Source organism: Leucopleurus acutus, assembly GCF_964270905.1.
Source record: "Leucopleurus acutus genome assembly, chromosome: 16".
NCBI lineage: Eukaryota > Metazoa > Chordata > Mammalia > Artiodactyla > Delphinidae > Leucopleurus > Leucopleurus acutus.
Window position 1 is genome coordinate 6,915,937 of NC_139158.1, and position 26,934 is coordinate 6,942,870.

Genomic DNA, 26,934 nt, shown 5'->3' on the forward strand with positions numbered 1-26,934 from the left:
CTCTCCTACTAGAATGTAAATTCCATGAGGATAGGAATTTTGATTGGTTGGTTCACTGCTGTATTCCAAGTGTCTACAACAGTTCCTGAAACCTAGTAAACTACTCAATAAGTGTTTGTCAAATGAATGCTCAAATACTGTTCCACGGATAGGGTGGTGGTTAAAAGCAGGGCTTCTAAAGTCAGACGTCCCAGAACAGAACACTGGCTGGGGCCACGAATCAGTCGTGTGACCTACCTAAGTTGTATACCTAAGACTCTCCGTAAAATGAGATTTCCTACAGCATATGGTAGGAGTAAAAAATATATACATATATAGCGTTTATAAAGCACTCCCTCTCCTTCTCCCTTCCTTACTCTGACAGCTCCCGTCTTTTCTCCCTCTCTTTGGCCCCTCACTTGGCCACTTCCCTTCGGCTTTGCGTTCCTCTCGGCACAGCCTAGCTGAAACTAGTCCTTTGAAATTTAGCGGGAATTATCATCCCTCAGGAGGACCATAGCTGCGCACGCGCAGGACACCCACTCTTTCTCGTCAGCAATCTTTGCAGCCTCGACAGCCAATCAGAGTTATCGTCGGAGCCGAGTTCCGAAGACTCACCAATCGAGTGTGGGAGGCGGTCAGCCCTGGAGGCAGTGGCGAGAGGGGGCGGGAACAAGGAGAGAGCAAGCACAGTTCTCGCGGCCAGGGTCTCAGCAGCCCAATCCGAGAGGCCTGAGGTCTGAAGGCAGTGGGGCGTGGCGTTGGCAGCTCCCGCAACTCGAGGCCGTCCAATGCCGGACCAATCAGAGTGAGGAGGTGGAGGAGGCTAGCCAATCAGCGTGCAGGACAGGAGAAGCAGGGGGTTGAGGAGTCTCGCGCGGCTGTCGCCGGCTCCCTAGCTTCTGTCGGGGGAGCCGGGCGTGCGGGGGCGGTTGAGGAGGCGAGGAGGCGGGAAGGCGGCAGTGGTTGAAGGGGCGATTCCTGACTTGCAGGGAGGAGGTCCGAGGGGTTGAGCAGCCATGGTGATGGCAGCGAAGAAGGGCCCAGGGCCGGGTGGCGGGGTCGGCGGGGGAAAGGCGGAGGCGGAGGCGGCCTCGGAGGTGTGGTGTCGCCGGGTGCGGGAGCTGGGAGGCTGCAGCCAGGCCGGGAACCGCCACTGCTTCGAGTGCGCCCAGCGCGGGGTCACCTACGTGGATATCACCGTGGGCAGCTTCGTCTGCACCACCTGCTCCGGCCTCCTGTGAGTGGACCGGCGCGGGGGGAGGACCGGGAAGGAGCGGCGGAGAGTTGGCGTTGAGGACAGCGGGGACCCGGGGCGAAGGGACAGAGCCGAGGTCGGGGGCGGTGGGGAGGCCTGGGACGCGCAGGATGTGCCGAGAGGGTCGTCTGCTGCAGGGGTGTCACGGGGAAGGCGAAGGGTCAGGGGCGACAAAAAACGATTGGAGTCGCGATGCAGGGGAAAGGAAAGACAGCGTGAGAACTGGAGAAACTCCCTAAAGGAGGCGAGGCGGTCCGAAAGTGGGGAGAATTGAAGGAAACTGGGGTCGGGTGGGGGTTAGAGATTTAAGGGGCCAGAGAATGATAGACACCTTGAAAGGGAACTTCATGTAGGTGGAGGGCAAACGGGAAAGAGGTAGAGCAAGCTAGACTCAACATGAAGGGGTACCTTTCTTCCTTCTGGCTTGTGCCCATCCTGGATTGTGAGACGGAGAAACCAATTTAAAATAGGTAAGTTAACCCAGGTTGACAGCACAACGGTAATGGCAGGTAAAGAGCCACGTTCCAGTGTTCAGGAACAGATCCTAATCTTGCAGGGCTTTAGAATGCTACCCAGAGGGAGATTTCTTACAATTCTAAGAGATGAATGCTGATGGGTTGCCCTGTTAGAGAACTTAACTTTTCCAGAGGTTTGGGGGTCTGGATGAGCCATCCTTAAGTGTAATAATTTACACCTTTAAGCTCCTTGTTACCATGGCTTGCTCGTGGTAGTAACATCTGGCGACTCTTTCTAGATATTGGGGGGGGGGTTGTTGAATAATCTGCAGTGCTACCTTGGCACTGGCACTGAATTTGGTCATGCCTGAGCTAATTTAGAGCCACAGATTTCTAGCCCAGATTTCTGGTTGTATAGTAAGGTTCTTTTTTCCCCCTAAGGGAGTTATCTGGTTAGATGCATGACTAACATTTGATACCAAGCCTGCATGTCTATCTTTATAAGCTTATCAGGGGCTTTATTTTGACTTTTTTAGTATTAATACATTAGTTTGGTTGGTTTCATTTTTAACTAGGAGCGCTTTCCTTGTTTCTTCTTACATCTTTAGGAGCTGAGGAGGGAGTGGTATTGTTCTTGCGTGACAGATGGGAGAACAGAAGCAAAGAGAGGTTTAGTAACTTATCCAATGCCAGATGGGGGTTGCTGTTTTCAGCATTTGTTGTTCCATATTAGTTATGATCATGGCAGAGCAGAAATGAGGGTCCAGGTCTCCTCATGCAGTTTAGGATTATTTCTCCATTCGATTCTTACTTCCTTAGCCAAACTTCTATGTTTTAATCAACCTTACTTGTGTGTTGTGAGGATAGACTTGACTTTCGTCTAAGTAAAAGCATTGTGGCTCTTGGGATAGTGGTTTAGAACACGAACAGTAACGTGTCAAAAGTTGAGATAGAGGCAAAGGAAGTCAAAGGATAGAGACTCGAGACTGGGACAAGTACTTTGAGGAGAATAGGAGCAAAGTTTAGGAATATTTATAGTGCAGAGTACAAAGGGAGCAGATTCCTGAAGATCCTGTTATGAGAAGGCAAATCTGATTACAGAGTCTGGAGAGAAGTCAAAGGAAGCAGGGGGATAACACTGATGGCATATCAGAGTCTAGGTCCCAGGAAGAAAATATCAGGAAGCAGTGTTAACTCATTCCCCTAGTCAGCTGCGAAGGCGTGAAAGCTAAAACGCTGAATAAATGGAAAGTGCTGACATCATTATCATTATTTTATAGATCTTGGTTTAAAGTATCCCATAGACAACACTTCCCTTCTATAATGAATGTCCCTCAATCAGGACAGAAGGAGGGCCAAGGGATCTGGCTCACATTAAAAACCCGGTTTCTTTTGCTGGACAAGTTAACTCCTTAAACATCAGTGCACAATTTGCAGAGCTTTACCACTTCCTACTGTGGTCACTATTGTTGAGCTCACTGGTGAAAAGTCAAACACCTGTGATCTGGACAGACAGTGGGTGGGGCTGACGATGGCCTAAGGTTGCTTAATAGAGAAGTACCTCAAGAGGCCTGTCTCTGTCTGTGGCGCACGTAACTTCCAACTAGGGGCTTAGCTCCTTAGGAAGCTAAGTTCCTATAGGACCAAGTGGTGGGAGTCTACCAGCCTCCCCCTTTTCTTTTAGTTTCAAAAGATTCTCGAAAGGACATTTTTGCTTAGTATTTTGGTAAAGCATTATGAGAATCACTCGGAGTGATTCTCAAGGTGGTAAACTTTAGGGAACGCATTTTGGTGGTGGGGAAATCAGAAGCTAGGCCAACTGTTTGTTAGCAGGAAGTGAGGGTAGAGTGAAGGGTCAAGAAGCTGGACCAATAAGTGAAGCTGAACTGAAGGCATGTTGAGATTATAAAGAGACAAATTTCAGAAGAAACTCTACAAGAAAGCTTTAGTTGCCCTGGCTGTGACCATCTGCTGGGGTTCTGGTGGTTTGGTACTTCTCCTTTGCTAATTGGAGTCGTAATAGCATGGACTAGGGCAAAGCATGTAAAGCTTTAAAAGGGGTCTTCACAAAGTAGTACCAGTGCCCTTTGATGTACCTTGGCAAGGGCTGGGAGCTGGCAGGTGGGCCATAGGCAGAATGTGAGGTGGGGTGTGCTTACTGCTGGCTGTAGAGTGAGGAGGGGGCACGCAGCCCAGCAGGCAATGGAGAGGCGTGGCTCCACGGTGACCCATACACCAGTCAACGTCTTAAATCCACATGGTTGCTTGCCCACAGATTTGGATTTTGTGGTGCTAGTGAAAATCGTAGTAGTAGGCCAATATCTTGCATCAGTCTATCAGTCAACAAATGTTTGTCAAGTGTCTTTGAGCCCCAGACACTGTTTTAGGCACTGGAGTTGTGGTAATGAACAAAACTGACAAAGTCCTATCTTCATGTAGCTTGCATCCTAGGGGAGGCCTTGGACTCTAAATAAATGATGAAATATATAATTTCAGGTAGTGATAAGTGCTACGAAGTAAACTAAAGTTCAGCATGGCCTAGAGAGTGATGAGAGCTCATATTTAGCTATGATGATGAAAAGAGAAGAAATATTCTTGCTTAAAATAAAGAGGATACTGAAGGGGAGGAAATTGAAGTATCATACTTCACACCATAGCCAGAGAAAGGAGACAGAGGCTTGGCTTTCTTTTGAAAGCCAGTTTTCTGTTGAGTGTGTTACAAATATGTCGACCACTTAGGGGGCTGGAGTGTTCTGGGGCAGTGAGCAGAATTGCCAGGGTTCCCTTCTGGCTGGATTGACTGATAATAACAAAGTTGACTGTTCCAGCCAAAGTTGAATTTCCCAAGATCTGAAGAAAAATTGAGATTTTAATAGTGGGGGTGGGTATGGCTGTGCCTTCAGCTCTGCATATGCGAGCTCATTCTTTCTGTCTTTTTCAATGAGAAATTTTTTCTCAGCTCAAGCAGAAACCCACAGTGTTGGTGTGAGGGCCTGAGAGAGAGGCTGCTAATTTCTGCCGTTTCTAAATTTACGTACATGCTGCCACAGTGGTAGGTCCCAAATTTGACCTAGTTTTATTCATTTGGTTTTCTTCCAATACCTAATTTCCTTAACCTGGATAGAGATCCTTTTACTCTCCCTAATCTATTCATGCGCTTGTCTGTTCAGTTATACTTCTAACTCTTCAACTAGAAGACGAAATCTGCCATTTGAAGCTGGGGGGGGGGGGTAAAAATTGCCACCGAAAAGGACTTCTTTCCAAAGCAGTGCCTCAGTGTTCCTTCTTGTTCTGGTTTGCTTGGATGCCTCAGTGGAGAAATGAAAAGAAAAGAAAAATGCCTCAACTTTTCTTTAAAAAGGCAATAGATGGAGAGGCCTGAGATCTCATTGGCATCTGGGCTAGGCACTATCTTTGACACCCAGTTTTTCAGCCAAGTATGTGACATGCTTCCCTGACCTATCTGTCTGAGTCTATCCTTTAATCCATCATCTTTCAGGTCTCAGTAGTGGCTATGTGTCTCTTCTACTTCTTTACAACTTTATTCTGACAGTGGGATTAAGTCAGAATTGAGGTGGACGGAGCCCTGGACTGGATGTCAAGAGATGTGCTTGACAGCTCTTTATTTGTGACAAGTTGCTACCCTCCTGGTGCCTTAGTTTCCCTGTCTGGCTCGCTAATAGCTGTTCCTAACCGAAACACTTTTATCTCCATGGAAGGAAAGGTATAGTATGTTGTTCAATAATTCAGTACTTTTCCATCTGTCTGGGCTGGAGAGGTAGACGTATGCCTTGCCCTTATTTTAGTCCTGTCCCTCCATCCCCTCGCACCTCACCTTTCTTTTTTAAAAAAAATTATTTTATTTTATTTTTGGCTGCGTTGGATCTTTGTTGCTGCATGCGGGCCTTCTGTAGTTGCGGCGAGAGGGGGCTACTGTTCGTTGCGGTATGTGAGCTTCTTCTTATGGAGCATGGGCTCTAGGCGCACGGGCTTCAGTAGTTGAGGCACAAGGGCTCAGTAGTTGTGGCTTGCAGGCTCTAGAGCACAGGCTCAGTAGTTGTGGCGCATGGGCTTAGTTGCTCCACGGCATGTGGGATCTTCCCAGACCAGGGATCAAACCTGTGTCCCCTGCATTGGCAGGCAGATTCTTAACCACTGCTCCACCAGGGAAGTCCGCACCTCTCCTTTCATATTCACGTCTGCCAGGCAGAGATGGACAGAGTCTCTAAAATTACAGATTTAGGCATTTTATTGTATAGGGCCTTTGGACAACTTGAAAAGCTCCTAAGAAAATAATAAATTAACAAAGGGGTGAGAAGAAAGGGGGCAAAATGTGAAAAGATTGAGATTGAGCCTGAAGAGGAAGGTAGCTGGTAGTATCAGGAGTCCACGTGTCTCTACGTGACGGCAGCTGTTTATTACTGTCACTGAGGAAGAACTTCAGGAAATGGGTCGAAGCAGGGGACTTTCAGTTAGGAAGGAGTTCCTTAAAATTAGTGAAATTGACCCTGGAGCAGGGTAATGGGGAGCCTTCCTAAGAGGAACTCTTCTTGGTAATGTTTGGGTCCAAGATAAGAGCTAACCTGGTTTAGCTGAACCCTGCTCAGAGGCAGAGGAATGGAATCCCAGGGGCAAAGAAACACAATCTAGAGTGTATGAATTTGAACACAAATATTCAGAGGTAAGGAATGCCCGAGTCCAAATCTGGCACAAATGAAGGAACTTGGGTGCTGGGTAGAACTGTTTTTTTCCACTGTCGACCTGGCAGAACCCTTCTTATCTGAGCAGCTGAGCAGGTTTGAGGCTTCTATGAAGCAAGATAGAAACAAAACATGGACCAGTTTGAGGGTGATGACCACAGAGAAACAAAAGATGTGGTATTTGCAGAAATAGTAGTATGCTTAATACAAGCAAAGGGAAGGGAGAGAGGCAAAGAGAGGGAGGATTGGGCAGACTTCAGGATCTCTGCAAGTCGCTTCACTTGCCAAATGATTCAGAGTGCTTCAGAGAGTGAGTCAGAGTACTTCAAGTGCCATTTAGGTGCCCTGTGAAAAGGAAACTGAAGTAGAAGAAGACATCATGACTGGGCTGAAGGCTTGAGCCCCAGTAATGTACTTGCCTTCAACTAGAGAAACTTGGCCTATTCTGGGCAAATACCTTTATCTCTATCTCCCCAGCTCCTCCTGGTTAGAAATAATAGAATAAATTTGCTGTGATAACCAAAGGGCAGTGCCTCCTTCAAGCTCTCACTTCTTCTTGTTTTGGGGAGAACCTGACAGTTATGTTGGGGAGACCGGCTGCAAGTTGGAGAGTTGGGTCTGTTTAATTCCAGGCCAGTGATTCCCATCTGGCCCAGTGCATGACCCTGGTTTGTACCCGGTAACACACAACACTCCTAGACCATTTGATTTCGGCTCCTGGGAGGAGAGGGGCTCTCATTTCTAAATTGCTTCTCTTGGCCAGCAGTGGCCTCCCTGTGATTCAGAGACAAACGCTCTGACTCATAGGCCGTGTAACAAGGCCCTCTTCCTGGGCTGCAGTGTTGCCTTGTAGACTCTCCCTGCCCCCAAACCGTGGCTCTGGTTATACATGATCCAGTCTACAGACATCAAGGTCAGAGCAGTGCTTTTTGTACTGTGCTATGGAAACATCCCGTTCCACCAGATTCATTTGGCCCAAAGCACCTAAATCACTTCTTTTCTCTGCCTTTCCTTTATCCTTTCTCCACCCCACCTCAAAACCCCTCCAATCCAAGCTCAGCCAGAGGAAGTTCTGTTGCTCTAAGCATCCCCTCTAGACTGATGAGTGGGTCAAGTTCCCCGCCCCCCACCCCTGCCAAGGAAGCACACCTCCCTGTTTATACTTGGCTAACAGTTCCTGGTTGTCCTGTCAGGAAATGTCAATGACCTTTTTGTGATAGGCTTAGAATCTGTTTTTCTAGTGTAAACATAATACATTTTACTTTTCCCATGACCATTTCTCTTCCCTCACTGCTGCCTCCTGGTGCCACGTCCTCCCCCATCTGACTGTGTGCGCCTGCTGCACTGTGGAGTACCCTCTCCGGGCTCCTTGGCTCCTTCTTGGAAGCAAGTGATCGAGGACTAGGTCCTGTAATTTTTGCATCCCCCACAGTGCCAAACGCAATGCCTTGTGTTTTATTTAGCAAAGTAAATATTTGTCAGTGGGAGGTGATAGGGCGGCCCGGGATCATAGGAACAGAGAGGTCTGCTCTGGCTAGACCTCGGAAAGGCCTGGCATTCCCAGGGGGAAGGGCACAGTGGTTAAGGTGAGAAAGGGCAAGGGAAAGAGTATCAAAGTGGGAAGTCTGGACTGCGGGATGTCTGGACTTCAGGACCAAAACAGAACCAAGCCACTGGTAAGAGAGGCTTTAGGAGAGAAAACTGGAGTCTCTGAAATGCAATCAGAAGAGAGTCTTCAGGTCAAATCAGGTTTAAGAGCTATGGTTTGACACCGAGTTACAAAGCCTGGCTTTTGGTCCCCCCCCCCCCTCATCTTTCCTCAGGGCATCCGTCCTCTTTGATATTGCTTATCTTTTAAAGGGGTATTTTGAAACCCATCCAAGTCTAGTAGCAGAATTGCTGAAAACGCCTCCAGTTGTAGCCTCCAGTGTCCTTCCTGTCCTTGGTTAGAATCCCATAATCGGTAACTTGTCCAAAAGAGCAGCTGTCCTTCACTGTTTACCTTGTACTCTGTCTTCTGTCCATTCTCCCCACCCAGGCTGCCTTCACTTATGCTAACCCACGCACTGCCATTCTGCCAGGCTCGCCTGGGCACCTGTATTCATCGTGTGTACCTGTAAGCCTGCATGTGTGATTTCTCCACCTTTCCCTAAGATTTCCATCTGGCAAATTTTGTTCGCTTTCCTGAGGGCGTCAGCCAGGACCGTATTCTAGAGTTACTTTTATTTTCACGTCTTGCTTTGCCCATTTTTTCCAGGGGAGTGAAAACCAGAAGAGGGCTTATCAATTGAGACTGTCTTTCTTGCATGTGCCCGTGGTCTTTCACTCCTGACCCCAGGGTCTAATTTATTTGTTTTGGTTCAGCCAGTTGTGTTTTCATGTGATGAGGGCCATAGGTTCAGACTAGAGTAAAACTGAAGGTAAGGAAAGGGGAACCTCTGAAAGCCTGCCTGGCTTGGCTCCAGGCTCCCGTTAGAGCACTCTGGAGGGCAGCTGAGTTGGGGCGAGGAAGCCTTCTCAGCTGTAATCTCCACAGGGCATCTGTGGGCAGAGCTGGACTCCCAGGGAGTTAACAGAATACACAGAGCTGGCACAAAAGCATCCCTACAGGGTATATGTTCCTGACTCATGCCCGTCTCATACTCATGATTGAACCTGACTTCCTCCTGCTTCATTGAAAGATCTAGAAGTGAAAGAAAGTCTGGAATACTTCTTTTCCCAGAGATCACTCCCTAAAAAGGGGGGCCCGCTCCATCCCTCCACCACACCGCCCTCCTGTGTAGTCAAGAGGGGGAGCAGCCAGCCTAGGGACTCTTGTCTCCAAATCTTATCTGTGTTGGTATTATCAGGGATAGTCACGGGCCTTCATTTTTGCTTTCCCTCATGCATGAGGGATTTGTGTCTCCATGGGCTCTGGGACCCTGAGGATGTGCTATAGGTCTCAAACAGTGATGAAGCAGGAAACGGGAAGTGGGCCCACGCCAGGGTTCCCAGAAATACCCCTCAGCCTGAACACTCAGCTGCTGTGGTCTGAGCCGAGGTAGAGGAGGCTCCTGGATGGGCAGGCTCTACCTTTCTCTCCAGAATGACTGGGGTTCCCTGTCTCTCATGAGAAGCCTCCAGAACATTCTTGCCTCCCTTCTTTCCTTGAATTAGGAAGTAGCTTCAGTCAGAGAGTTTCATGTACGTGTAGTTTTATCCTTTCCCCCTCCCTCTCCTCCCATAAACAGACCTGCAGTGCTAGTGGCATTCTACTTCTCTTTTTTTCTATTTGTCTCCCACAGGAGAGGCCTGAACCCCCCTCATCGTGTCAAGTCCATCTCCATGACAACTTTCACTGAGCCTGAAGTAGTGTTCCTGCAATCCCGTGGAAACGAGGTGAGCCAGACGGAAGGGTTCCAGGCTGCAGTTGCCCTATCTGTCGGTGGAGCTTTGCCTCAAGAGTATAGAAAAGCCCTACAGTTTTCTTTTTTGTTCGAGTTTCCCTTATTTTTTAGTATGTAAGGTATCTTAACTTATGTCCAGGTGTACATTTACAGACTTATTTATAAAATTTGGGGTTTGTCCAAGCCCCTTGTTGGAAGAATCAGGGGAAGAAGCAAAATCTCTGTCGGGGGTGGCTCCTGGGCACTCGAGGGGGGAAATGCTCCACAGTGACGAGCGTTCAGGGTTGACTGAGCCAGGCCCTCCGAGCAAGAGCTCCTGGAGCCAGCTCTGCTGACTGGAGCCTCAGCAACTGGGTCTAAGCCATGTCGTTTACTTGAAAGGGAGTTAAACCCCTTCTCCAGCTAAATCTGCTGGTGGGAAGATGCCAGCCTTGGTGTCAGCAGTATCCCTAGCTTATGGGTGACAGACTTAACTTGGAGGGTGCAAACAAGGGCCTCTAGGTGGTGTTCTGGAAGCCACAGTTCTAAAAATTGCTCCTGACCCCACCTCCATCCAAATTTAGTCCCTCTTAGTTCTCATGGCCCTCTGTTTTCTTTCACAAGATGTGTCACAATGTGTCATTATAAATGTATTTTTATTTATCTAAGGCATGACCTCCCCGTTAGATGATCCACTCTGCGAGGACAGGGATCATGTCTGTTTTGTAGGTGTACCCAGATCCTCACATTGTGTCCATGCTCGATAAACGTCTGTTGATGAATGAGCTGGAAATGGTTTGACTCCCATTTCATGCTTTCTGCCTCAGCTCCTTTGCCACCTGACTTCATTCCTTTAGGTTTGCAGGAAGATTTGGCTGGGTCTTTTCGATGCTCGCACATCTTTAATACCAGATTCCAGGGATCCTCAGAAGGTGAAGGAGTTTCTCCAGGAAAAATATGAGAAGAAGAGATGGTAAGGAGGAGGAAAGAGATTGCTCTGGAGACATGTGTCCAAGACACACTTCATCTTACAGTCCAGTTTCCAGAGCTGAACTGGGGCTTCTCTCAAAGGCTAGACGAGGGTTGAGTCTGTTCCCTTCAGATTCAGTTAGGGCCGAATTCTGACTTCAAAATAACAAAGGTACAGGAAAGAACAACTTGCTCTTTGTCACTAACCTTGCAGATTTGATGTCCCCTCTTTTGGGGAGACAGTAGACTGGTTGGAGGGGAGAGCTAGGGCCCCCACTAGGGAGTCTGGGTTCATTTTTATAGCTCAGCTGATCTCATTTATGGAGAGAGGTGGCTGGGAGCACATGTCCTCTAGCTTCATGCTTTTAACCCGTGATTCATATGTCCCCTGTTTTCCTGCTGAGGAAACAGCATCTCTGTTCTCTCTTGCCCTTTCTCTCCCCAGGTGTCACTTCCTATTGTTCGATTTCTGGGAGGTGGGGGGGTGTGCACGGTTGGGGGTAACTCTGGGGTGGAGAAGAGAATTCAGGGAGCAAGGAGACTGGTGTGGATAAAACAGAATTTTGGAGTCCCTTCGGGGGGCGGTCCTTGGGATAAAGAAAATACATCCGGAGTAGAGACCACATCCACTGGAGTGGAAGGGGATTTGATCAGAAGGCGTAGCAGCTGGCAGGATAGACCGTGAGCACTTAGAAGATGAGGTGGCAGAGAAGGAGGAACCTGAAGATACTCCCAGGAAATAAAAGGGGGCCCTTGAGTAGGAAGTTGGAAAATAGGATCACCTGTTGCTCAGCATGATTGCAGGTGTTATTACTTGAAACCCAGATGGTTTGATGTGTCAGAAAGAGGAGGGAGAGATGAAGGGAAGACCGGCACAAGCCAGAGCCAACTGAACATCCCTGCAGGAGAAAAATGAGCACCTGACAGTAAAGGGGAAGCTCAAGTTAGGCAGAACTTTGCTAAGTTGCTAAATTCCCTTTAGTTCAAAAAAGAGAATCAGTAGGGAAAGTGAGAAAGGACTTTGACTGCTGTAACCTGTGTTTTCTCAAGCACCTAAGCTGACAAGGTCCAAGGTTTCACCCCTCTCCTCTTAGCCTAACTGTTCTTTCTCCAAGGTATGTCCCCCCAGACCAAGTGAAAGGGCCCACTTACACCAAAGGTGGCACCTCCACCCCCGTCCAGGGCTCCATTCCAGAAGGGAAGCCCCCGCGGACACTTCTGGGGGATCCTGTGCCATCTCTCTCGGCTGCTGCCTCCACTTCCAGCCAGGTAACTCTCAGATGTGCCCTGCAACTTATTTTGGGATTTGGGAGGCAGGGGTATCAGTTTCCTAAATCCAATCGCCTGAACTTAGCAGACGACGGTCCAAGAGGTGTGAGCAGGTTCTCAGCCCTGCTGTTCCCATGTCTTGCATCTCTCACCTTGGATCTGTATGTTTTGGAAGAAAGACCCCAACAGGAAGTGGTATTTAGGGAAGTCAGAGTATCAACTTCAAACGTGACCACTCCTCCAAGGAAATACAGGGGCCAGGACACTGCTTCAGGCGCCTGGGAAAGATGAGGAGGGGCTGTTGGGCGACATCCCTGTGTATCTCAGGGTTGCCTTGACTAACGTGCTCTAAAATATGTGGTTCTGGGAGCTGCTGCACTGAGAGGACAGGAATTAGGGATGAGAAGGGCTCAGGCACCTTCTGCCCGGGAACCCTCTGGGTTGAGGGTAGTTTCTGCCTCTCTTCTCTCTCCACTCGCCTATCTGGGGGCAGCCCGGGGAGCCATGCAAGGGCCTGGGTCATGGCTGGGATTCCGAGTGCTATATGTACTGCCTTCTCCTCCAAGTCTGTCAGTCAGTCTCAGCCCCGGACGTCCCAGCCCCGGAGCTCTCAGCCACCTCCCCCCTCCTCGGTCAAGAAAGCCAGTACTGACCTGCTGGCCGACATCGGCGGAGACCCCTTTGCTGCTCCCCAGGTGGCACCAGCTTTTGCTGCATTCCCAGCCTTTGGGGGTAAGTGGGACTTGGGAAGAGAACCTTCCTACAACATATGTCCCCATCACACAAGGAATTCACTCGGCCCTAGCTCTCTGCACAGGAATGAACGTGATGGTAATTCTGAAGTATCACGGCTGGGAGGGTGTGGGTCAGATGAGTACAGCCGGGATTGGTTTTGGGAGTTTGACCAGAAAGCATGGCAGTTGGGGGCTCCCAGCCCTCCCTCTTAGAGCATTGGAAAGAGCCTTTTTCTTAGTTTCTCTCTCTGTTAAAATGGGGCAAGGGGATTGTCACAGGTTCCATTTCCCCTGCCCTCTTCCAGAAGATCAGTAGTAGCCAATAGAGGGTGGAACAAAGTGATTATCTAGTTTCCCTTTTTCCTTTTTAAAGCCCTTCCCCGCGGCAAAATCTTTTTCCATGATTCCGCCTAAACTAGGCCCTGACAAAAATGCTAATGCCTCACGGAGTAAGGATAAAAAATGGGGAGTGAACTTGGAGGCCTCTGAGATGCCCTTTCCCCTGCATGTTCTGGCTCTCTGCCCCAGGCTCCTGCCAAATCCCTCTGAAGAGGACCCTGCAGGAAGGCAGATGTCCCATTGAGCAGCCCTTGGCCTTCAGAACTAGTCCGTGTGGTGTGGATTACATATACATCATATATAAACATAACCTTTATGTTCTCTCCACCTATAGGCCAGACGCCTTCCCATGGGGGCTTTGCCAACTTCGATGCTTTTGGCAGTAGCCCTGGCTCTTCTGCATTTGGAAGCATGCCTCCAGCTGGCCAAGCCCCGTTCCAGGCGCAGCCAGCACCCCCAGGTAAGCTCTGCCCCTCTGGCTTCCTTGCTTGCAACTGTGACCCACTGTCCACACCCATACATCACCCTGCATTCACATCCGCACCCACCCAAAGTACCGCACAAAGAGGAGAAGCTCCAGGAAAGGATGAGGGCAGTCTGATGAGGTTCTTGTCAGGAAGAAGGGGCTCTGTTCTCTTTCTTCATGTAAGGAAATGGCTAAAACTGCATCAGGAGTTGTGCAGGCTGTGCACTAGGAGGTCGCTGACTGGGAAGTAATGGAGACCCGAGTCCTAGAAAACATGAGAATGGACATGACCTTTCCCCGAGAGGGCCCCCAGGGCAAGGTCTGGGTCAGCGTCCTAGGTGGTCTCCAGAAGTCCTCAGGCATCCCTCTTAGAGCAGAAGCCTGCCAACACTGCGTCGTGTTGTTCCTGTGGGATGGAAGGAGAGTCTAAAGGCCCCTAAGGCACTCGGTCCCTCCTGAAGCTCCCAGACATCAATCAGGCTTCAGAGCTTTCGGGCTGCCTCCTTCCTTTGGACACCCTGCACACAGGAGGGCAGCCGGAGCGCTGTGAGGACAGATGTCTGGGGACGGCCAGTGACTGACACTCTCTCTCTCCTCCCCACCTACCTGCCCTTTCCCTGCCCTACCCTCACTGCCAGCCAGTCGGATGCTAACTGGAAGTCACAGCTTCGGTAAGTTATTCCTCCCACTCCACAGCCGACCCAAGGTAGAAGCCTCTGTCTCAGGTCCTCTGACCCTAGAGTTTTGAGGTCTGGAAGGAACCCCTCAAATTTAGCCTTTAACAAAGGAGGCAGTTAGCAGTTTCCCTAGTCATGCAGCCCACAGCCCAGCAGAGCCCATCCCACAGCGCAGACTTCCTGACTCTCTGCTCTGTCCACAGCGCCCCCACCTCCCACTGTTGCTCTTGTCTTTAATTTTTTGAATGGAACAGGAAGAGACATTTTATATTGACAGAATTTAAAATTCACAACAGAGTTCTCACATTGTGAACTTAAAGTAACTGACTGAGTAGCCTTGAAATCCATAAAGCAAAAACTATTAGACGGAAAGAAAATCTGATAAACCAACAGATGGAGACTATAATAGATTCTCTCACAAGATTCATAGGTGGAGTAGATAGACGAGGAGGGAAGAGAGTTGACCATTTGAGGAACACTTTAACAAGTTTGACCTAAGAAGTATAAGTAGAACTTTGTAACAAAAATACAGAATATACATTATTTTCAAACATATAACCCTTTTATAATTTGACCATATACTGGGAAACAAAATCTCCATAAATTCTAACAAGGAGAAATTGTTATGTTATTCTATATAACATGTTATTCTATATAACATGTTATTCTATATAACATGTTATTCTATATAACATGTTATTCTATATAACATGTTATTCTATATAACATGTTATTCTATATAACATGTTATTCTATATAACATGTTATTCTATATAACATGTTATTCTATATGGTAAAAGATGTCCTAAAAAATGTCCCCACACAATGTTTCATGTCCTTAAAGGCATGAAGCAGATGAGGAGAAGACACTTACAACATGGAAAACAGACAAAAAGCTAATAACCATAATGTGCCTTTTTAAACTCCTATTAATAAGAAAGACTAGAATAATGGACAAGGGATAGAAGCAGATAATACCCAGAAAAAACATGAAAATGTCCTCAACCTAACTAATCAGGGGAAACACAAATTAGAATAAGATAGTAATTTTGCACATTATATTCACAAAATTTTTAAAGATGAATAATGGCCAGTATTGTGTGGGGAAATAGGCCCTTTTGTATGCTGTTGGCAAACGTGTATACTGGTACAGGAATAATCAATTTAGCAAGAGGGAACTATTCCCAGGAATGGGATCTGGAAAGGAAACAGCCTATTACAAGGTGGTTATAAATTGGTTGGTTCAGAGATGCATTCCTAGCGCAACTGATTAGTTTAAAGGGAGTGCTTAAAGTGCCAAGCTTTAAAGGAGAGAAGGGAGGCGTCAGCCCTGGAGCCATCCCAGGCTGAACCTGGGATGGACCGTCTGTCCATTGTCTGCTCATCTCAAGAAGCAGACAGCCCACGGCCGGACCCAGAGCCCACCAGCGCTGACGGTGCTTGGGGAGCACCCCCGTATCATCTCCATGAGGAAAGAAAGCTCTGTTTTGCAGCTGAGGAAACTGGCTCAGCTTGGCCAAAATCAAATGTGTGATCAGTGGCAGATCCCATTCATTCCCAGCCACACCATGACCACGAGGGGGTTACTGTGAGTGTGACGTGAGGAGCCACTGGGGAGGAAGTAGGGAGATTTGGGTGAGAGGTGGATGTCTCTTCTGACAAGGCTGGTTGTATTGTTATATATCTGAGGGGGAGTATGGAGAAGGGGGGTTTCTAAAAGTGCGGTTTCCCCTGAAACTGTTAGAAGGCAAGTCTACTAATCCAGCTGTGTGGAGTGAGGCTCTGGCAGTGGATAGGAAGCAAAGGAGCACAGGTATTGGGAGCGTCGGCCTCCTTTCTGAGGACGCGCCCTCGGTGCAGGGAGCCCAGCCTGCCTGAGCCAGGGCCGCTCTGCCCTCTAGCGCCGGCCAGGAGGCACACAGCACTCTCTCCCCGCCCTCGGCGGAGAGCCTGGTCCTCACTGAGGGGAGCACCCTGACCCAAGGGCCCAGAGCAAGACTGAGGAGTCGGACCCCAGTAAGGACGGGGAGCTGTGTCCGCTGGGAAAGTCCATGTACCTCGAGTCCGTTGGGCAAAGGAAAGGCCTGGGGTCTGAGAAGCCAAAGATCCACCACCGCCCTGGTGGCTTCCCAGCCTTCCTCACAGCCTGTGGGTGCGAGAGGACTGAAGACCAGGGCTCGCAGTGGCCACAGCCTAGCACTGTCCCTCAGGAAAGCCCAGGGGTTGGGGAGGGAGAGGGGCTGAGGAGAGCACTGTCCCCTGAGTGCTGGCTCTCAAGAAGCAGCCCATCCCTGGAACCTCGCAGGCAGGCCCTGGGCACTCGGCTTCCCTGCTGGCTTCTCGGCCCTTCCACGTTACAGCCGGTCCCCCATCCCCATCAGGTATGCTCTGTGCCTGGCACCAGGAAGATACCCTTAACAGAGGGGTTTGGATAAACACAGCAGCCTCACCCTTTAGGAAAGGAAGATCCACATTACAGTTCTGAGGTGCTCAGAAGAAAGCCCAAAACCGTACTGACAAGAAACGAGGGCTGAGGTTTGAGGGGACCAGGGAGCAACGCGGATTTGAGAACCACCCCGGCCCTGCCATTTCCTTCCTTGCCTTGTGTCTTTATCTTTTCCTTTCCCTCTTCTTCCTCTCGTGTCTGAGAAAGAGAAGTACCTTCCCTTGTGAAGGTTGCCTCCCTCGTCCTTCCCGCTTTCTGCAGGGCTTGGTCCCACCAGCTTTCCTGTCTGAATCTCACCTCCACTTTCTCCACCTGTACTGGCACGTCCCCTTTTTCCCACAAATACACTTCAAGCTCCCGTCCTACAAAATGTCTCTGCAGCCTGACCCACGCTGGTCTCTCGTCTCACCTCTCCACAGCTGTGCCTCTGGTGAAAGGAGCCAGTAGCCTTCACTTACTCATCTTTTATTGTCCTGTTTTCTCTCTTTTTTTTTTTTTACTGAGCATTTTATGGCATAATATACAAGCTGTTCTGAACCTTGATTTTTCTTTAACTTAACAGTACTATTAGGGACTTCCCTGGCGGTCCAGTGGTTAGGACTCCATGCTTCCACTGCAGGGGGCATGGGTTTGATCCCTGGTTGGGAAACTAAGACCCTGCAAGCCGTATGGTGCGGCCAAAAAAATAAATAAATAAAATAACAGTACTGTTAGTTTTTTTGTTTTTTTTTTTAGCGGTACTTTGGCCTCTCACTGTTGTGGTGTCTCCCGTTTCGGAGCGCAGGCTCAGCGGCCACGGCTCACGGGCCCAGCCGCTCCGCGGCATGTGGGATCTTCCCGGACCGGAGCACGAACCCGCGTCCCCTGCATCGGCAGGCGGACTCCCAACCACTGCGCCACCAGGGAAGCCCTAGATTTTGTTTTAGTAGTACATTAAGAGCTTCCTCATTCTTTTGTATAGCTGCACCACTGTCCAACTTATGTCTAGACCATAATTTATCTGCTCAGTTCCCTGTTGTTGAATATTTAGGATGTTCCAGTCTTTTGCTGTTAAACAGCGCTGCAGTTAATAACCCTGCTTCCGCACATTGGCAAGTTATATCTGTAAGGGAATTCTTGGCAGTGGAATTGGTATAGTGGGGACCCAGTTGATACAGAAATAAACAAAAATACATCACTATAAATATGTCAAGTGCTAGGAAGGAAAAGAACAAGGTGCTAGGAGAGGAAAACCAGGATCAAACACTGGAGTCAGGAAGGCCCATGGAAGACATGGTTCTGTTAAGCCTGCAGGGTGAGTAGGAGTTAGCAGGCCAAGGCCATGGGCAAGGCCTTTTGTTCAAGGCAGCGTGGAAAGGCCAGAGCTGAGGGCTGTGGGTCGGGCCCTTTCCGCTCGTGTTTACCATCTGAGCCAGCCATCCTGTGTTTCCTTTGAGACCTTGTCTTGCTTCTCTGACCCTGGAAGTAGTATCTCATAGGTATGATAATACCTCACATCTGTGTTATGCTTTGTAGATTTCAAAATACTTTATCTCAGAGGGCCTTTACAGCCACCCTACAGGGGGCGGGGTTGGGGAGCAAGAACAAAAGTGGGCTCCGGAGAGTGAGAGAGATGGTTTGCTGAAGTCACAGCGGTAGCAGGTGGCAGAACCACAACTGGAATCCAGTTCTTCTCCCTCTGCCTGTTCAGCTGTTCATTCAGCAAACCCTTCCGGAGCACCGTCAGGAGGCGGGCACTACGTAAAGTGTGTTTCCCTTCGGTAACAAAAAGTCTTCCAGCACTCAGAAAAATCAAGCTTTTCCCCATTTGTAGCCTCATTTTACCCTCACTGTAGCCCAGAGTAGTTGGCAGGACCCCACACTACAAATGAGACTTAGACACTCAGATAAAGAGGCTTTCTTAAAATGACAGGGCCTCAGGCCTCTTCCTTCGAGACCAGGTTGCTGATTGGACCCTAACCCTAACCCTAACCCGCCCCGAGGGCTGTTCTGTAAACTTCCCCTGTGAGGCTCTTCCATGTTGACTATGAAGACCAGGGAGGGCAGGAGAGCCCTGCTGTCGGCCCTGCGCCGTGGGCAGTGCGTCCCAGCCCTGATCTGAGGTCCTGGCGTCAGGGGGCTCCCGAGAGGGGAGCAGGCGGCTCGATGGGAGTGAGAAGGGTGCTGGCGAGGCCGGAGATTTATGCTCAGCACCTCCAGTGCCATCTCCGCGTTCCCCGAGTCACCCAAGTGTCCCTGAGCCTTTCTGCCCTTCACAGCTCCTTCCCCACCCCTCTACCTGCCCCTTCATATGATTTATTCATAAATGGAAATGCTGGTTTAGGCAAAAGACAGACGTTTCCATCTCTTAAGGAAAAAAATGGGAAGTGTAATCCAGACTAGAGCAGGAGGGACGGTGACCTGGACGAGGAGGAAGAACTGCTTCTCTCTCTGCGGTGGCGGTTTTGAGCGCTAGGGAGATTAAGAAGGGCTGAGTCTCACATCGCCTAGAATTCTCGGTGGGAGACAAACCCTCCTGAACTGGGTGATCCGATCCGGGGGAAGAACGGGCTGCCTCAGAGGACTCCGTTTGTGCCATCCCTCCCCTCCCCCTCCACTGCACCTCTGCCTCCATCTCTCCTCCTGCCCTTTCCGTCCTGTCTCATGCCAGCACCCCCTGTTTTACTTCCTGTGCCTGCCCAGGGAGCAGCCAGGGGACTCCATTTGGTGCCTCTCCTCTGGCACCTGCCAGTCAGCCCAACAGCCTTGCAGATACGGGCAGCCTCCTGGGACCCGGGGCATCAGCTGGAGGCATCCCTAGCAGGTAGGTCCAGATGTTGGGCAGCTTGCCATCGGGCAGGAGAGCCGGCCAGGAAAGCCTGGCCTTGCTTATACCAGCCACTCGGCTCCTCCCGTCCGGCAGGACAGAGTTTGCCATCTCCTAGTTCCTTGCCCAGCTCACCTCCTTGGTGCTAGATGATGTGCACGCCGACTTTTCTCCCCATATCACAGCATGTTCGGGATGGCCAGCCAGGTCCCCACGCTCCAGTCGGCCACCACTGGTGGAGGCGGAAGCACAGGGCTCTCCTTTGGAGGTGAGTCTTGTGTGTAGAGACCCAGGGAGGGGATCTAAGGCCAAGAGGAAATTGGGGACCCTGGAGGGAGGGGAGTGGGGAGAGATGCACACCAGGATTTAGAGGAATGCTCAGTTATCACGATATTAACCAAATGAGAAAAAAATAACCAGCTCTTCATCCCTCCTCTACCCCATTCCACCCTGAGCAGCCTTCAACCCTTTCACCACACCTGCTGCTCACGCCCAGCTGCCTTCCACCAACCCTTTCCAGCCCAATGGCTTGGCCACAGGTAAGCCTCCCAGATTGTCCCCTGGCCCTGACTCTCTCCATAGTCACCAGCCCAGGCCAGGCCGGTTTAATTTCCAGTCCACCTAGTGGGCAAAAACTAGAGGCCCCTAAGTCACCAAATCAGAATTTCGGAGTTAGAAGAGACAGGCTGCCCCTTCCGTGAGCCAGTTCCGAAGGGTTAAGGCTGACTGGTAGTGGTGGTGATTCTTTTTTCTCCAATCCTCAGTTTCCCTCTGGGAGCCCAGCCTCCTTCCCTTCTGTGTCCCACCTGAAACCATGGCCCTGTTCCCTGCCCTCCTCAGCTGGAGTCCTGTGGTCTCCTGCCCCTCCCCAGCCCCTGCCTCTGCTTTTCTCTCTCCAAACTCACACTCATGCCCCCCTTCGTTTTTTTGTTTGTTTTTTGTTGTTTTTTTGTTGTTCCTCTAAAACCTTCAGGCCAGGAAGAGAGAATAATATTCGCTACCAAGCTGACCCACATGGCAGGCCCAACACTTAGGGCTTTACGTCCATTATTTGATTTTCACAGCAGTCCGAGGAGATAGGCATGGTCCCCATTTTAGAGATGAGAGAACTGAGGCAGAGAGGGCTGGTAATTTGCTTTGATTTATGCAGTTTAAGAGGTGGCAGAAAGCTGACCCCATGATCATAACTACCCTGCTGTCCGAGCCACAGGCCACAGGCCGGAGAGGGCAGGGTTGACACGATGCTTGGACGCTGAAGGGTTTCGTGCTCATTTCGGGTACTTCCACACCTCTGGGTGGTGAAAAACTATATCCCATTTCTGTGTCTTGGAGGGACTTAGGAAGAACTGTTCTCCTGCCCACCTTCCAGAACCTCACCTACCTCATGTCCCTCCCTCCCTCCACAGGGCCAGGCTTTGGGATGAGCGGTGCAGGGCCTGGCTTCCCCCAGACGGTGCCACCCACCGGGGCTTTTTCCAGCCCCTTCCCCCCACCGCTCTTTCCCCCACCGCTCTTCCCCCCACCGACCTCAGTGACTCAGCAGCAGAATGGTAAGGGATTCAGACCGCGCCCTCCTTTCTTACCCCATTCCCACCCCCAGGGACTCTGCTTTCTGTGTGTGTGTGTATGTGTGTGTGTGTGTGTGTGTGTGAATATTAGAAATACGTATTAGGGAGCCAGACATCTGAGCTAGTTCCCTTTTGGACCAGCAGGGGGAGACCAGGGAAGCAACAGACCTGCCTGTGTCCTCTGACTGTTCCACAGATTTCTTCCTGGCTTTGGGGAGGCCCCCGCTGGCTGCCCACCTTGGGATGTAACTGGGCCTGCCCTGCAGGGAGGCAGGCGAGCTAGGCAGCACTAGCCCCGAGGGGCAGGGTTCCCGTCAGCTGAGTTTTTGCTCTTCCTGCCAGGCTCTTCCTTCGGAGACCAGGGATCTGCCAAGCTGGGGCAGAGGCCACTGAGCCAGCCCGCTGGGATCTCCACCAACCCCTTCATGGTGAGTGGCGGTGCAGGGCCCGGGCCTGGTGTGGGTGTGGCCTTTCACTCTGGGGGTTGGGACAGAATCCTTCCAGGAGAAGAGGGCAATGTGGGGCGGAACCACGCCCCTTCCTCGTGAAACTGCCTTGGCCCAGCCAGGGATGAGTGGGCTAGTTAAGGAGCCTCTGCGCTCCCCGCCCCTCTGCTTGCCTCCTAGCTCCCTTATTTTCCCTCTTCCCTCAGCACAGTAATTTTGAGGGAGAAAAGAATCCTGAGCTGCATTTCTTCTGTGGCCTCCAGCTTTTCCTCCCTAATCTAACAATTTGTGGTGATTGTTTCTTTCCAGACTGGATCCTCATCAAGCCCGTTTGCCTGCAACCCTCCAAACACCAACCCATTCTTGTAGCACTGTGTCCGGGGGGCTGCTCTCTGGGGCCCCTCTACTCCCTGGAGCTCCGATGACCACTTGCCTGTGGCAGTTTTGCGGGTCTGAGACCAGATGGGTCTTGTTTCGCAGGGTAGGGGTCTGGGGATGGTGGAGGTGCTAATGCTTTGCTTGGGGCTTGCAGATAAAAGGGCAGCTTCCCGGGTCAGCCACCCCAAGGCTTCCTCCTTCCTCCTCCAGCCCCCACCCAGGCAGGGGGCCCGGGAGGCGGGCTGGCAGAGCCTGGCCTAGAGGAGCCTTGGTGTTTTATTTTTCAAATTACTAATTATGATGACAAGAGTCCTCCTCTCCTGCCCCCAGCGCTCCCTTCACTCCGAACCCTGTGGGCAGAGGAAGCTGGGGGCACAGGCTGAGCTGTGCTCCTTGTGGGAACAACTCCCCACTGCCCAGCTGTCTAACACTGTTCTCCTCGTGGGAGGAAGCACAGTGGGGAAAGCAGGGCGGAGGTGGGGATGAGGCGTGCATGGTGTTGACATGGGATGGCGATCAGACGGGACGTGGAGGTCCTGGGGAGCCAGAGTGCCCTTGGGGCCCTGGCTTGGGACAGCACCCCTTTCTCCATGTTTTCGCTTCCCCAGCTCCCTCAGGATGAATAGTTTTACCTACATACTTATACATGCCCAACTTGCGTCAAGCACTTTAGTTAGCTGTGGTGTCATGTTTGGATACCAGTGTTTTATATTTATACATAAAGAATTTTCTAATATAGCCTATTATATATATATATCTATATATATGCATACACATACGTATCCAGATGCAGCCATTCTTCCTCTCCCAGACAGCTCTTTCACACGGGGAATGGGATCTGTGCCTCGCAAAGCCGGAGCTCCAGGGGATGGTGGGGAAGGAGGCACACTTCTCGACCACCCCGAGCCTGGGCTTTTCCAGAGAAAGGCTTTGTGCAGCTGGCTTTTTTTTTCCTTTCTTCTTCCCTTGTGCCTCCCCCGCTCCTCCCCCTGGCCCCAGATCTCTGCACCGAAGCTGTTGCAGGCAATGTTGGAAAAGAACTGCATTTGAAAGGAAAAAACGGCTCTCGTGGTCTTGCTTTGGGCCAGCTTGAGGGGCCTCATGTCAGTCAACGTGACTTCTTGGGTCGGTGCCCATGCTGCTGTTCGCCAAGGACAGAGCCAGTCCCTGTCTGAACTGGAGTCCAGTTTTAGCAGTGGAGGGAGCGGGGGAGAGGGTGCAGAGGAGGACCCGGCATGGGGGTCGGGCAGGGCCTAGTCAAAGTCCAGCTGTCCCAGGTCAGCTGCCTCCTCAGCCCCTCCCCAGACCCTTGCCACCTGGGGATGTTGTGTCAACAGTGTCTAGGTTGTGTGTGTGGTAACAAGACAGCCGGCTTGGGTTAGACACCTCACCTGGGGGAGGAGAGGCCCCGAACTCAGCCCTGCTGTGAGCGCCTCTCCCTTTCCTAAGGCTGCCTGGGAACTCTGGCCCCTTCAGTCTTCCCTTCTCGGGATTTCTCTGAGTCTTTCCACCCAATGACCTTTAACCTGACAGCAAGGAGAGGCCGGGACAGTCTTATCACTGATTCACTTTGAGGATTTTTCCTGTAAATACCTTCAGCTGCTGTTCTTTGCACAGCCAGGCGTGGCCTCCCCACCTTCCCAGGGCTCAGTCCTCATCCTGTCTTGTGTCTGTGGTTCCCGTTCTCCAGCCTCTACTCTCCTTCCATCTCCTGGTGGCGCTCCCAGGGTGGACCATCTTTTTCTTTCCCTGGGTATTCTCTGTCACCCTTGATTATCTGTGTCTTCCCCATTCTCTGCTCAGAGCCAGGGACAGGAGGGAAGCTGGAATCTTGTGGTGGAGAAGGAGGGGGAGGAGGAGCCGCCTTTTTCCCCAGCTCCCTGGCGCCTCCTTTCCTAACCAAAAACACAGGTTTGGAGGTGAGATTTAAAGGACCAGCAGCTGCAGTGCTTCTTACTGTTTGAGTCACACTGCCACTGTTTCCCAGGGATCTCCTCAACTGCTCAGTGCCTGGGCGCAGGACCTCCCTGCAGTCCCCACTCCACGCTTCTCAGTCACTCTGTCCGACATGGACCCCCACCAGCTCACTGGCCAGGGCAGGATGACCAGTCAGAGAAGTTACAACGGGTCAGTGTCCAACTCCAGGGCAGAAAAATCAAGAGTTCACAGGGCGTAGGCTGAGACCGGGACTGCAGCTGCCTGTCTCGGTGTGGAACAGCCTGGTGCTGCCTCCACCCGGCGTCCTCTCTCCAGGCAGGCAGCAAAGATGGAAGAACCCCTGGCCTCAGGAAATGTCTAAATGACTGGGCTGTGCTCCCCCCGCCCCATCACCCAGGGCCTCCCTGCAGGCCCTGCCTGGTGGTTACAAATCTGGACCCACACCATGGGGCTGGAAGGACTCACCCAGACTGCCACCAGGCTTCTGACCAAGTGTTCATGTCCCCCTGGCCAATGCTGTGACAGTGCTCTGCAGGCAACAGTCCTCTGGCTTGACCCCAGCCTTCAGTAGGTCACTGATGGCTGCCTCTGTGGGTGAGGAAGCAGGAGCCAGTGCCCAGGACCTCTATCAAGCTCTCCGATGGAGGAAGGGGCTGGCGCTGTCCCTGCAGACCCCTCCAGAGGAGTGAGAACCTGGAGGGAGGAGAGAGGGGCACACGGGAAGAGCCTGGCCCTAGTGCCCCAGCTTCCTTCCTGGGGGCTCCCCTTTGGTAACAAGAGTCTTCCATAGGCACTTAGAATGTGGAGAGCCCATCCCACTGCTGCCCTGCACCTCGCAGCATGATGCACAGGTGGACCTCCTCAGGTTGGGGGAGGTGTTCTCACCCAACAGAGCTGAAGTTCTGTTACTTCCTGTCCCGGGGGGAGCAACACGAGTTACCAGGGCAACAGGCTCAAATCAATCTTGTCTGGGTAGAGCCAAGGGCAATGTTGTTGCCAGGGCAACTGATTAAGTCAGTCGTTTGGCTCCAGGCTTTTCCTGGTACCCAGCAGGCTAAATCACGTGGCATTGATTACCAACCCACTCGACCACGTTTGCTTGCCCAGGGCCCAGGTGCTCCAATCCCTGCTGCTTCCTGCTTTATCTTTACCCAGCACTTAGGGGTTCAATGACACAAGGCTGTCTGGAGCTGGTCTCTGTGACAGCGGCTGTGATTTCACAAGGACTGGGGTGCTCCAAGGTGGACTGGTTGGTGGGAAGCGGGAAGGAGCAGATGTGAAGAGACCCTCCTGTGCGTAGCTTCAAGTCAAACCTGGGGAGTAAGGCTCCAGGCAGGAGCGCAGCAGGTACGTGGCCCCCATGGGTGCCCTGCTCCTCAAGGCAGCACCAAAACTAGGAAGGGGAAAGGCCTGCAGATGTCTTTTGTGTCCCTGCCACTTCTCCATGGCGCATATGTTGAGGCCACACTGGAGGCTATGACCTTGAATATACTTCTGGTGTCCACTTCAGGATCTCTCACATACCTGCCTCTCCCTGGCCAACACCCATCAACGGTGGAGGCTGCCGCTGGCCCACGTGCACCACCTGAGCTGCCGCCACCTCTCTGGCACCTTGGAGAGGCTTTGGCTGACCTGGGTGTGGGTGGGGGGCACCTGGAGCAGAACCTGGGCGCTGCTGCCTGCTGGCCAGATGCCCATCCTCATGATGCCAGGTGGTGCCCTGCATCACACTTTCAGCATGACCCTTAAAGGGCGTTCAAGAATCTGAGCCTTCCTGCACTCCGCACGCACTGTTGGCTTCTCCAGTATTCCAGCTCATAGACCAACCCCTTCCTCCCACGCCTGGGAAGTGGAGGAGCCGGGGTGGGAAGCCCAGCCCTTCCTACTCAGGCTTTCCTGGCCCTTGGACTAGCTGGAGAAAAAGAACCAGGTGGCCTTGCTTCAGTACTCCTGGTACAGCTCCTAACTCACCTGAAGGCACTCCTCCCCAAATACCATCTTTAATAGGGGCCACAGCTGCCCTCTCCCAAACCCTCAGCTCCCCCACTGTAGGTGTCCTACTTGCCATGACAGTGAAATCATAAGGTCCTCTAAGGCCCCCACCCATGTGTCAACTACCGGTTTGTCTCACGGAGTGTGCACTGACCGGCGCCATCGCCCCCAACGTGAGTCAGTGGTCCTTGGAAGGATCAGAAGTGGGGTGTAAAAATGTCTGAATCCCAACCCCATTTCAAGCCTCCCGGGATGCAAGGGGCAAAGGGTACCTCCGCCAGTGCAGAGAGTCTGCACTTATGTGATCAGAGCCTTCAGCTGGCCTGGGCAGCGTTATTTTTGAACAGAGGTGGTGAGAAGGAGCTGAGGGCAATGGTGCAGCAAGAGGGCAGTGCCCCTGAGAGATGGTCTCTTCCTCTACTGGCTCTCCTTCAGTGCCACTTGCCTGGAACCCTGGTGGGTATGGTCTGTGCACAGGGACCGATCCAGAAGTTAACTTACCCCAAGACACCTCCTATGGCCCCAACCCCGCAGAGAAACTGAACCTCCAGCTCCTCCAAGATCAGCATAGGCCAGTGCTCCGTAGCCCTGGCTCCTGGGATTACTTGGGAAGGCAGAGAACAGAGCCACTCCTGGGTGGGAAGAGGAGACACCATTCTGAGTGGGGAGTGGCAGAGGCCGGAAGGGGGTGCCACTGTAAGGGTGGCCCGGCTCAGTGACCCGCTCACCTCCAGGACTGCAGACGCCACCAGCGCGGTCACCACAGACGTGGCTCCACGCACACTCACCTCACCTCACCTCTTTCTCGGCCGGCCGGCAGCTCAGACCAGTAGAGACGCCACCCCACCCCCGCCCCTGCAAAAGCCCAGTCCCAGGACACGGGGTGGGGTGAGGCGGAGGCCGCCTCTCCTGGATTTCCCCACTCACACTCCACTCCCACCGCCCGGCGTCCAGCTCCGGGGCGCGCAAGGGTTAACCTCGCAGGGGTGGGGACTTCGGGCGATCCGCGCTGGGAGGGAGGGGAGAGGACAGGAGAGGAGGCGACGAGAGGCGCAGGGGTCAAGCCTCAGAGTCTGTCGGAGCCTCGGGTGTCTCAGGCCACCGGGCAGCCACTGGGGCACACGGTGCGGACCCCCTGCCCCAAACTTC

General features: G+C 51.7%; 1 protein-coding gene across 3 annotated transcripts; it reads left to right on the forward strand.

Annotated features, from left to right (window-relative positions):
- The first annotated feature begins 893 nt into the window (after positions 1-893).
- On the forward strand, positions 894-22,716 carry AGFG2 (ArfGAP with FG repeats 2). 3 transcript variants are annotated; one of them, XM_082856985.1, is made up of 13 exons: positions 894-1,219; positions 9,677-9,770; positions 10,615-10,730; positions 11,842-11,995; positions 12,562-12,727; positions 13,403-13,528; positions 14,173-14,205; positions 19,340-19,460; positions 19,649-19,731; positions 19,922-20,002; positions 20,870-21,013; positions 21,374-21,459; positions 21,787-22,716. In XM_082856985.1, the coding sequence occupies exons 1-13, from the start codon at positions 999-1,001 to the stop codon at positions 21,844-21,846; spliced, it is 1,485 nt and encodes a 494-aa protein (XP_082713111.1). In that variant the 5' UTR covers positions 894-998; the 3' UTR covers positions 21,847-22,716. The 3 variants fall into 3 exon arrangements, with proteins under 3 accessions (XP_082713111.1, XP_082713112.1, XP_082713113.1); XM_082856987.1 differs by lacking the exon at positions 894-1,219 and adding an exon at positions 1,582-1,707; XM_082856986.1 differs by lacking the exon at positions 14,173-14,205.
- Positions 22,717-26,934: the final 4,218 nt, after the last annotated feature.

Excerpts from the sequence above, each read along its gene's own strand:
- AGFG2 (XM_082856985.1), top strand. The coding sequence starts at position 999 with ATGGTGATGGCAGCGAAGAAGGGCCCAGGGCCGGGTGGCGGGGTCGGC. Across the intron at positions 10,731-11,841 it reads AAATATGAGAAGAAGAGATG|GTATGTCCCCCCAGACCAAG; the intron begins GTAAGGAGGAGG and ends TCTTTCTCCAAG. Across the intron at positions 13,529-14,172 it reads GGCGCAGCCAGCACCCCCAG|CCAGTCGGATGCTAACTGGA; the intron begins GTAAGCTCTGCC and ends CCTCACTGCCAG.